Here is an 11459-nt window from a genome sequence, read left to right as displayed (position 1 = left end):
GACAGGACTGCACTTGCCAGAACCATCCATCATCCCTATCTGACAGGACTGCACTTGCCAGAACCATCCATCATCCCTATCCGACAGGACTGCACTCCTCACCAGAACCATCCATCCTCCCTATCCGACGGGGCCGCACTCCTCACCAGAACCATCCATCATCCCTATCCAACAAGGTCACACTCCTTGCCAGAACCATTCATCATCCCTATCTGACAGGACTGCACTCCTCACCAGAACCATCCATCATGCCTATCCGATGGGGTCACACTCCTCACCAGAACCATTCATCATGCCTATCCGACGGGGTCACACTGCTCACAAGAACCACCCATCATCCCTATCCAACAGGACCGTGCTCCTCACCAGAACTATCCATCATCCCTCTCCGGTGGGATAGTGCTCCTCACCAGAATCATCCCTATCTGACAGGACCGCACTCCTCACCAGAACCATCCTGTGTGCTGCCTACTTCCTTCGCCGTCTTGGTTTCCTCGCCTGTCAAATGGTAGTAATGATAATAACCAACTCGGTGGATGAAATTATATAATCTGTAAGCATACGGACACTCTACAAATGGAAATCCTTTTCATGAGCACAATTCCAAAATTTACCTTGCAAGATATGGGCCCTCAGTTTCACAACTGTTTGGATCTTTTTGAAATAAATAACTAGATGTTACTGATATTTTGACCTCTGTTAGAAATGAATATTTACTCACTGATTAGGAACACCACAGGGCTTCTTTAGCATTCAATCAAATTTATCAGCAGGAGAAATGGTGGGTTTTTTTAAATGAGTATGTTTTTAAAAAATTAGAATAAATTTTTAAAAAATTGAGACAGGGTGTTGCTCTGTTGCCCAGCTTGGAGTGCAGTGGTGTGACTGTGACTCACTGCAGCCTAGACCTCCTGGGCTTAGGTACTCCTCCTGCCTCAGCCTGGGCCCCCAAGTAGCTGGGACCACAGGCACATGCGACTATGCCCAGCCAATATTAAAATTTTTTTTTTTTTTTGTAGAGATGGGGATCTCACTATATTGCTGAAGCTGGCCTCGTTTTTTGTAGAGACGGGGACCTCCCTATATTGCTCAGGCTTGCCTCGAACTCCTGGGCTCCAGGGATCCTCCTGACTCAGCCTCCTAAACTGCTGGGATTACAGGCATGAGCCACGATGCCTGGCCTAAAAATTAGAATAAATTAACTGTGCTAAAAATGATTGGCTAAGCGTGGTGGCTCACACCTGTAATCCTAGCACTTTGGGAGGTTGAGGTGGGTGGATCACCTGAGGTCAGGAGTTCAAGACCAGCCTGGTTAACATGGTGAAACCCCTTTTCTACTAAAAATACAAAAAATTAGCTGAGTGTGGTGGCGTGCACCAGTAATCACAGCTACTCAGGAGGCTAAGGCAGGACAATCGCTTAAACCCAGGAGGTGGACCTTGCAGTGAGCCGAGATTGCGCCATTGCACTCCAGTTTGGGCAATAAGAGTGAAACTCTGTCTCAAAATAATAATAATAATAATAATAATTAAAGACCAAGCCAGGTGCAGTGGCTCACACCTGTAAGCCCAACACTTTGGGAGGCCGAGGCAGGAGGATTGCTTGAGTGCAGGAGTTTGGGACCAGCCTGAGCCACACAGTGAGATCTCATCTCTACAGAAAGTATAAAAATTAGATGAACATGGTGGTGTGCATCTGTAGTCCCAGATACTTGTGAGGCTGAGCTGGGAGGATAGTTTGAGCCCAGGAGTTTGAGGCTGCAGTGAGCTGTGATCGCACCACTACACTCCAGCCTGGGCAACAGAGGGAGCGCCTGTCTCAGTACAAAACAAAACAAAACAAATAATTAAAGACCAAATTCAGTACAGAAATAGTATTCAGGCAGTAAATTAGGCCCCTTGCACACTGAACCAGAAATTCTTTGCTTTGTTACTGTTACAAAGGTAGCAAAATGCCCTGTACTGTGCACTGTCTTGTGAAACTGGCAGTGTGTAATTCCTGAGCACTTACTCTTTAGTGATCTGAGTTGTTCCTGACACATCTTCTTATGTGGTCCTATCCACCAGCCCCAGATCAGCCCACGTAGTTGGTGCCTATTGAATAGCTACTGAATGAATGGACATGAACCAGAACATGAACCATCTGACCAGGGGGCAGACGCTTTAGGGATGACGTGGCAGCCACCGTGGTGGTGGCAGGGGTGGAGGCGTGGCTCTGGAGTCTCCACAGAAGAGTGACAGTTAGCCTGCAGGGTCCAGAGACTTTGTTTTCAAAAGGCACTCCCAGCTGGGCACGGTGGCTCATGCCTGTAATCCCAGCACTTTGGGAAGCCGAGGTAGGTAGATCATGTGAGGCCAGGAGTTCGAGACCAGCTTGACCAACCTGGAGAAAACCCGTCTCTACAAAAAATACAAAAATTAGCCAGGCATGGTGGTGCACACATGTAGTCTCAGCTACTCAGGAGGCTGAGGCGAGAATCGCTTGAACCTGGGAGGTGGAGGTTGCAGTAAGTGAGATGATGTACACCACTACACTCCAGCCTGAGCAATTGAACTCTGTCTCAAAAAAAAAAAAAAAAAAAGCACTCCCCTGAAATAGAAAACCACTCTGTGTAGCTACAGATCATTCATAGCTTGCCCTATGTTCCTTACTCTCTCTTTCAGCCAGTCAAGATCTGCATTCTCGGTCCCCCTGCTGTGGGAAAATCCAGTATTGCTGAAGAATTGGCCAAGTACTACAAACTACATCACATCCAGCTGAAGGATGTTATTTCTGAAGCCATAGCAAAACTGGTAACACTTTAAACTATTTTCCTGGGCATTTTAATTAATTACTGTATTGTTCTTAGGGTGAAAATATGTATATTATTCGACTTAGCCAGCCAGACACAGTTTAGATGGTCCCAATTTTGTTGGCAACATCCGAGGCGTCCTAATCAGTAGCCAGGGGGAACATCTGGCTTCTCTTCCCCCTCAGGCCTGAGCAGAGTGTTGACCTTGGCCACACTGGCATCAGAGAGCTTCTTCACAGCCTGTTGGATGTGGCGCTTTCTGGCTTTGGCATCCGCATTGAATACAAGTGTGTGTTTGTCTCCTCTCTTCTTCATGGCCAACTCAGAGGCCGGGGGAAGTTAGTTGATGATGGCACAGTGGTCACGCTGCTTTCTCCTGAGGACAGTCTTCGGAGGATATCGGGGCTGCCCCTGGAGCCGCAGTGTTCTGGGACACCAGAAGGTAGATGACGTGCAGATCTTCTTTTCTCTGTGGCTGTGGACACCTTTCAGCACTGCCTTCTTGGCCTTCAAAGCTTTTGCTTTTGCTTTGGCTTAGGGAAAGAAAGGATCTTCCTTCTTTACCTTCAGAGCCATCTTGTAAAATGGCTTTTCTTTTTTTTTTTGAGATGGAGTCTCACTTTATTGCCCAGGCTGTAGTGCAGTGGCACGATCTCGGCTTACTGCAACCTCTGCCTCCTGGGTTCAAGCAGTTCTCCTGCCTCAGCCTCCCAAGTGGCTGGGATTACAGGCACGTGCCACCATGCCTGACTAATTTTTGTTATTTTTAGTAGAGACGGGGTTTCACCATGTTGGCCAGGCTGGTCTTGAACACTCCTGAGCTCAGGTGATCCGCCCGCTTTGGCCTTCCAAAGTGCTGGGATTACAAGTGTGCCCACCACGCCCAGCCTGAAATGGGTTTAACTACTTTGTTGGGAATTTTTTTTTTTTTTTTTTTGAGACAGAGTCTTGCTCTGTCGCCCAGGCTGGAGTGCAGTGGCCGGATCTCAGCTCACTGCAAGGTCCGCCTCCCGGGTTTACGCCATTCTCCTGCCTCAGCCTCCCGAGTAGCTGGGACTACAGGCGCCAGCCACCTCGCCCGGCTAGCTTTTTTTGTATTTTTTAGTAGAGACGGGGTTTCACCGTGTTAGCCAGGATGGTCTCGAACTCCTGACCTCGTGATCCGCCCGTCTCGGCCTCCCAAAGTGCTGGGATTACAGGCTTGAGCCACCGCGCCCGGCCGGGAATTTTAACATTTTAGAAATGCTTTTTTTAGTTTTATAATAAACAAGCAACTGATTTTATATGTCAGTAAACAGGAGATGTTATTTTCATTGAATTTTGTTGTTGTCCCCAGTTATGAAAACACAAAACTCTACAGGGCTTTCCTCTGAGATGGAAGCAGCTTCCATGGGTTGCCCTTGAAATGTAGTCTGCCTCCAGCTGCGGTTCAAAGTATAGCTTGTGTTCTCTCTGTTGCCTAGAACACTTTTAGGCAGGGTATTATCAAACTTTATTTATAAACTGCTTTTTATCATTTTATTGGAAATGGCTGATACTGAGGTAGTTTTCATAAATGATTATTAAAAGTCTTGATTTCTACAACATGTGGTTCCTTCAAGGAAGATACAACCCAATACCTTAGAATAACACATTAGAAAAACGTTGACTCAAGCAGTTCCGGCATTAGCACAAAAATATACTAATCTCTTAAATATGCTGTTAAGAGAAACCTCAAGGGTCTCATGTGTCTTTGTGGATATGCGCATCCCGCAAAATGTTGCATGACAGCTGTCATAGGGTACATGTCCTATCTGGGTCCCAAGCTTTTTCCAGGATCACCTGCCAGCTGATTTGTGAGTAGCAAATCAATGTGGGGCATCATCCAACGTGAATATCCCTGTGGTATGCAGGAGACGATTGTTGCCCCTAAGGATATAGGGGAAGGAGAAGAAGAAGTCGAAGAGGAAGAGGAGGAGGAGAATGTGGAAGATGCACAGGAGCTCCTAGATGGCATCAAGGAGAGCATGGAGCAGAACGCAGGTAATGCACACCCAGCAGAGAGCCGCACCACTCTTGTGAAGAGTGGCTAGTTTTTAAAATCTGGTTATAAAAGACTGTTTACAAAAAGAAAGAGAAATAAAAGACTGTTTACTATTAAGAGTGAAGTACAGGCAAACGCCATGGCTTATGCCTGTAATCCCAGCACTTTGGGAGTCTGAGGCGGGAGGATCACTTAAGGCCAGGAGTTTGAGACCAGCCTGAGCAGCATGGTGTAACCCCACCTCTACAAAAAAAAAAAAAAATTAGCTAGGCAAGGCCAGGCGCAGTGGCTCATGGCTCATGCCTGTAATCCCAGCACTTTGGGAGGCTGAGGCAGGTGGATCACCTGAGGTCATGAGTTTGAGACCAGCCTAGCCAACGTGGTGAAACCCCATCTCTACTAAAAATACAAAAAATTAGCCAGGTGTGGTGCCGCACACCTGTAGTCCCAGCTACTCAGGAGGCTAAGGCAGGACAATCGCTTGAACCTGGGAGGCGGAGGTTGCAGTGAACCAAGTTCATGCCATTGCGCTCCAGCCTGGGTAACAAGAGTGAAACTCTGTCTCAAAAAAAATAATTAGCTGGGCATGGTGGCTTGTGCCCATAGTCCCAGCTATTGGGAGGTTGAGGCAGGGGGATCACTTGTGCCCGGGAGGTTGAAGCTGTAGTAAGCCATGATTGTGCCCTCGCACTCCAGCCTGGGTGACAGAGTAAGATCCTGTCTCAACAAAAAAAAAAAAAAAAAAAGAAAGAAAAAAGAAAAAAGTAAAGTACAGAAATTATAACCAAAAAAAATCCTTCATAATCTCATTGTTAACATTTTGGTGATGATCTGTTGGTAGGATGGGGAAGAACTTCCTAAGTTAAAAAGAAAAAAAAATTGGCTGGGTGAGGTGGCTCACGCCCGTAATCCCCGCACTTTGGGAAGCCAAGGTGGGTGGATCACCTGAGGTCAGGAGTTTGAGACCAGCCTGGCCAACATGGTGAAAACCCGCCTCTACTAAAAATACAAAAATTAGCCTGGTGTGGTGGCACGTGCCTGTAATCCTAGCTACTCGGGAGGGTGAGGCAGGAGAATCACTTGAACCCAGGAGGTGGAGGCTGCAGTGAGCCGAGATCGTGCCACCGCACTCCAGCCTGGGTGACAGAGCAAGACTCCGTCTCAACAAAAAAAAGAAGAAAAAAAAAATCACACGTGTTCATAAATTGGACAAACCAAGAAAAAACATTGCCGCTGATATGATAAATTAATATCCTTAATATAGAAAATGTTCAGGCAAATTGATAAGAGAGTTATGAAATCCTTAATAGAAAAATAATGGATGAGGCCAGGCGCGGTGGCTCACAAGGTCAGGAGTTCAAAATCAGCCTGGCCAAGATGATGAAACCCATCTCTACTAAAACTACAAAATTTAGCCAGGCACGGTGGTAGGCACCTGTAAGCCTAGCTACTTGGAAGGCTGAGGCAGGAGAATCGCTTGAACCTGGGTGGCAGAGGTTGCAGTGAGCCGAGATTGTGCCACTGCACTCTAGCCTGGGCAACAGAGTGAGACTCCCTCTCAAAAAAAAAAAAAAAAAGGAAAGAAAGAAAAGAAAAAAATTAGTTAATGAAATGGGCCAATAAGTAATACAGGAAGATGTATAAATAAATGGAAAATTATTCTTACTCGCTTAGTAATTAATTGTAACCAGTTTGTTGAACAAAGTAATCACAGTAAGGTGTTGCTTTCAACTCAGACTGGATTCATTCTTTCCCTTGGATAGAATTTCAGGCTGGTTCCACTGCAACTCTTAGATAGTGAGTAGCCCCTTTGTTTATTCATGCTTTAGGAAGTCTGTTCCAGTCAAATAATTACAAACTGGGTTTTGAGCTGAGAGGTCTCTAAGGGATCTTGCTACCTGCAGGAAAGCAGTCAGTAGCAGTTATTAGAAAAATAAAGCCATTTCTTCACTTTTACACTTGGACAGTTGAGATCCTCCATCATCTGGTTATTGTACTATTGCCTTCAGACTCATCTAATGCAGTTTCTCCCCTTGCCGACTTCTCAATCACCTTTATTTCCTCTCCTCTTCCTTCCTCCTCCCTTCTTGCTGGTGGCCGTTTCTGATCCTCCAGGGATCAAGGACAGGGGAGAAGGACAGAGACAGATGTGGCCAACTCAGATGTAAGTTGGCATTGGACGGCAGACGGCATGCTCACTGCTCCTTCGCCATCTCTCAGGGGCTCTTGAGATTCTCCCACTGAGAACTGCCCACCGCACTGCTGGGGCATGGCTCTTGACTGCCTCCATGGCCATCACTGTTCTTCTGGTACTCCACCGCTTCGTCCCAGAGGTTGCCCTCTTCCCAGTTACTCACCTCCACCTGGGTTGGAGACCTTGTTTCCCTCTCCTAACTTCATCCTATTACCTACCAGGTGTCCACGTCACCCACGTTCCACTCAGGGAACCCGCGACTGTCCGGGGGCTATTTGCCATTGGCCAGCTTGAGGAGGGTTCGCTCTGGTCCCTGGTCCTGGTTCCTTATGTCACTGCCCGCTTCCATCGAGGTCTCTAGTCCCCCGACCCTTTCTCTGAAGGCCAGCTTAGCCCTGAACCTCTCTCTTCCTCCCCTCTACCAGATCAACCTAGTTTTCTGGGATGGAGGAGGTGGTTTTGCGTGCAAACACCAAGTGTCCGCTGAAAGCAGCCCATCATCTGAGTCTTGGTTTCTGCTTCCTTGTGAGCTGCACCAGAAGGAAATGGCATCTGGAATTCCAGAGAGATTTCCCAGTGGGGAAAGGAGTGCACAGATGAATGCTTGGGGGTGTAACGTTACCTGTGCCTTCCCATAAGACATTTGGGGATCACTATTTTGGTTTTAGAGAGTCTAAAAGAGTGGAGTTGGGAATGGGGGCTCATGCTGTATTCCCAGTACTTTGAGAGGCCAAGGTGGGAAGATTGTTTGAGGTCAGCCTGGGCAACATAGCAAGACCCCCCATGCCTACAAAAAAAAGTCTACCAGAGTTCTGATGCTCACCTTTTGGGTGAGGTGGAAAAAAACAAGACATTCCATTGTGAGGACATCTGTGGATGGAAATCTGTCAAGGCCACATTGAGGGGTGTGGGGCTGGGAGTTTTAGGAAGCCACAGTGTACGTGGCCATGTGTAAGTAAAGCTTACAGCTGGGGTGTAAGGCTAGAAACGGGGTGCTGAGAGCAAGGAACTATGCCACCCCCTAAGGAGAGACAAGAATGTCTAATAATCAGGCTAACAGGACTCGGCAAACATTGAACTTTATTTATTTATCTACTTATTTATTTATTTTGGATAATGAGTCTCACTCTGTCACCTAGGCTGGAGTGCAGTGGTGTGATCTCGGCTCACCGTAACCTCCGCCTCCGGGCTTCAAGCAATTCTTAGCCTCCTGAGTAGCTGGGATTACAGGCACACGCACCACCACACCCAGCTAATTTTTTGTATTTTTGGTTGAGATGGGGTTTTGCCATATTGGCCAGCCTGGTCTTGAACTCCTGGCCTCAAGTGATCCTCCCACCTTGGCCTCCCAAAGTGCTGGGATTACAGGTATGAGCCACTGTCCTTGGCTGAACATTATTTATTGACAGAGGCCTATATAATTGGCCTTTGCAAGGGCCCAAAAATCTTATCCAAGGCTTAACCTAACAGTTAAGCACCAACTGAGCTCTTTTCCTGCTTGGGGAGGTGACCACATGGAACAAGAATTAGAGCAGAGACAGTGCCCAGCTGAGAACACTCACTGAGGCCCCCAGGCTCCTGAAGGGCCTGTCCTCGCACTCTGTTCTTCCTCCAGATGTCAGAGGCCAAACAGGTTCAGCAGCCTCTGTCAAGAGAGATGTAAGAGGGGCCCTGGGAGGGGGCAGAGGAAGTGGTCGTGTGGGGAAGATAAGTCTTTAGAACAGCCAGCATCCTTCGAAACTGCTCTCCCACATGTGATTCTCTACTCCCCCACTTTCTACAAGATTGGAATCACTCAATTCCTTTTCACTTTCTCAGGTGTGTCCAAAAATCCCTCCAATCCATATTTACCTGAGACGAAAACATAGACCTTGCCTATGTTTGAACAAAACAAGACCTTTGAACCCATGGCACTGAGGTCAGCTCACTTTTCCCTCACATGGCTGCATTTGTTACCACATGATTCCAATGATTCTAGCAAAATGAGTTTCCCAGTCCCACAGTGAGGCCCCTCCATGTCCTAACTCCACTCCCATTGGCCCCTGACAGTGCAGCAAAATAAGGGCTTTGTTACACCATAGAGTGCGCTAATTACAGATGTTGTGCTCACTTTACATATTTCAAAAGCATTGTGAAATTACTGCATCTAGTTGGTAAGATTCCTGGTGATCACTGGACTAGTCTTTCAACTTTTCTCTGAGTTTGAAAATAAAAAGGGGAAGAAAAGTCTGTAAATGTACCAACTTGATGTCTCTACTGTACATGGGTCATTGTAAATTCTTGGCTTGCAGCTATCTAATTTTTTTTAAAACAAAACGCATATTACTGTAATCAAGGCAAAGTTTCTTAAAACAGTTAACGTTGGCCGGGCATAGTGGCTCACGCCTATAATCCCAGTACTTTGGGAGGCCAAGGAAGGCGGATCACAAGGTCAGGAGTTCGAGACCAGCCTGGCCAACATGGTGAAACCTGTCTCTACTAAAGATACAAAAAATTAGCTGGGTGTGGTGGCGGACACTTGTAATCCCAACTACTCGGAAGGCTGAGGCAAGTTGAACCCTAGAGGCAGAGGTTGCAGTGAGCTGAGATTGTGCCACTGCAATCCAGCCTGAGCGACAGGGTGAGACTCGGCCTCAAAAAACAAACAAACAAACAAAAAACAGTTAACTTTGGCAGTGGAAGTCTAATCAGAACCATAACTCATGAATTAACATTGCGTTCTTTTCTGCTATTGAGACTCACTGTTTCACATACCATCTTCCACAAGACTTTATTAAACAAGAAGATGAAGAATGCACTTGGAAGTCACAGAGCATGGCTTGACCACTTGCTTAGTTCCTGACTTCAGACCAGTCACTGCCTCTCTCTGAACCTGTTTCATCCTGTGTTAAAGAAAATAATAATAGTAAAAGAGGAGCCGGGCGCGGTGGCTCACGCCTGTAATCCCAGCACTTTGGGAGGCCGAGGCAGGCCGATCACGAGGTCAGGAGATCGAGACCATCCTGGCTAACACAGTGGAACCCCGTCTCTGCTAAAAATACAAAAAAATTAGCCGGGTGTGGTGGTGGGTGCCTGTAGTCCCAGGTACTCAGGAGGCTGAGGTAGGAGAATGGTGTGAACCTGGGAGGTGGAGCTTGCAGTGAGCCGAGATCACGCCACTGCACTCTAGCCTGGGCGACAAAGCAAGACTCTGTCTCAAACAAAAAAAAAAAAAAAAAAAAGAGGAGAGGAGAAGACAGAATAAATCCACCAGCTTGGAGGATTAACATAATGATAACTAAGGGAACATGAATGAAATTGCACGGTAAACTCTCAAAACTTACACAGAGTACAGTATCTCCAATAACAGGGAAGGGTGGGAATCACCACCGAACGGTCTGTGTCCATGGAAGCCTGGACGTGGCTGCATTACAGTCACTGAGAATTCGATCCTGGCGCAATGTTACCAGAAAGGGGGTCTCATCCTAGATCCCAGGAGCAGGTTCTTATATCTCATGCCGGAAAAAATTGAGAGTGAGCCGCAGAGTATAGTGAAGTGAAGATAGTTTGAGACTACCCTATTACAGAGTGGGGTGTCCTCAGAAAACAAGAGAAGGAACACCCCATAGTGAGAAGAGATAGTTTATTGAAAGCTACTCCGTCACAGAGTAGGGTGTCTTCAGAAAGCATGAGGGGGAAGGCCATACTATAAACAGCGCTTGATTGTACAGATTGTTAAGAACAGTGTACTTGGCCAGGTGCAGTGGCTCACACCAGCGCTTTGGGAGGCCAAGGTGGGAGGATCCCTTGAGGCAAGAAATTCCAGACCAGCCTGGGCAACATAGCAGGACCCCACCTCTACAAAAAATACAAAAAATAGCCAGGTGTGGTGGTGCGTGCCTATAGGTCCAGCTACTTGGGTGCGGACACAGGATGATGGCTTGAGCCCTTGAGCCCGGGAGGTCGAGGCTGTAGTGTGGCCAAGATTGCACCACTACACTCCAGTCTGGGTAACAGAGCAAGACCCTGTCTCCAAAAAAAAAAAGGAGAGAATGAGAGAATAGTGTACTTTTTTATAAAGGCTTATGATCAACTTGTGACAGGCTATTAGTATTGTTTCTTATGTTACTTAAGAACATAAGTATGCTATGTTACTATTGATTTCAGCGAGAATTTACAAGTGTACTATTTAAAGCAAAACCTATTCTTAAACTAAGAATGCTTTTTGTTCTCGAAATATCAGGACATTTCCTTAAGTTCTGGGTCTTTAGTTAGTTAGCATCATTAACTCGGTCCCTCAACCATAAACATCTTGTGACCAAAAGTGCTCAACCCCCTGGGAATGTTACCCAGCAGGTTTGGCTTTATCTGGCCTTTATTCAAGATGGAGTCACTCTGGTTAGGACGAAGGATATTCATGACCAAGTCTCCAGACCCATTAAGGATGTATCTAGCTTGACAAGCCACTTAGT

General features: G+C 46.7%; 1 protein-coding gene across 5 annotated transcripts in view; it reads left to right on the top strand.

The window, feature by feature from the left end:
• Window positions 1-11459, top strand: part of AK7 (adenylate kinase 7) — a 101408-nt gene that overhangs the window by 65420 nt on the left and 24529 nt on the right. For all 5 annotated transcript variants that reach the window (XM_023205348.3, XM_023205350.3, XM_023205351.3 and 2 more), the window contains 2 exons: window positions 2664-2792; window positions 4684-4813. In XM_023205348.3, coding sequence (XP_023061116.1) covers window positions 2664-2792; window positions 4684-4813 — 259 coding nt within the window. The remainder of the gene's footprint in view (window positions 1-2663; window positions 2793-4683; window positions 4814-11459) is intronic.

This window comes from Piliocolobus tephrosceles, chromosome 6 (genome assembly GCF_002776525.5).
Source record: "Piliocolobus tephrosceles isolate RC106 chromosome 6, ASM277652v3, whole genome shotgun sequence".
NCBI lineage: Eukaryota > Metazoa > Chordata > Mammalia > Primates > Cercopithecidae > Piliocolobus > Piliocolobus tephrosceles.
This window is presented reverse-complemented; position numbering and strand designations above follow the sequence as displayed.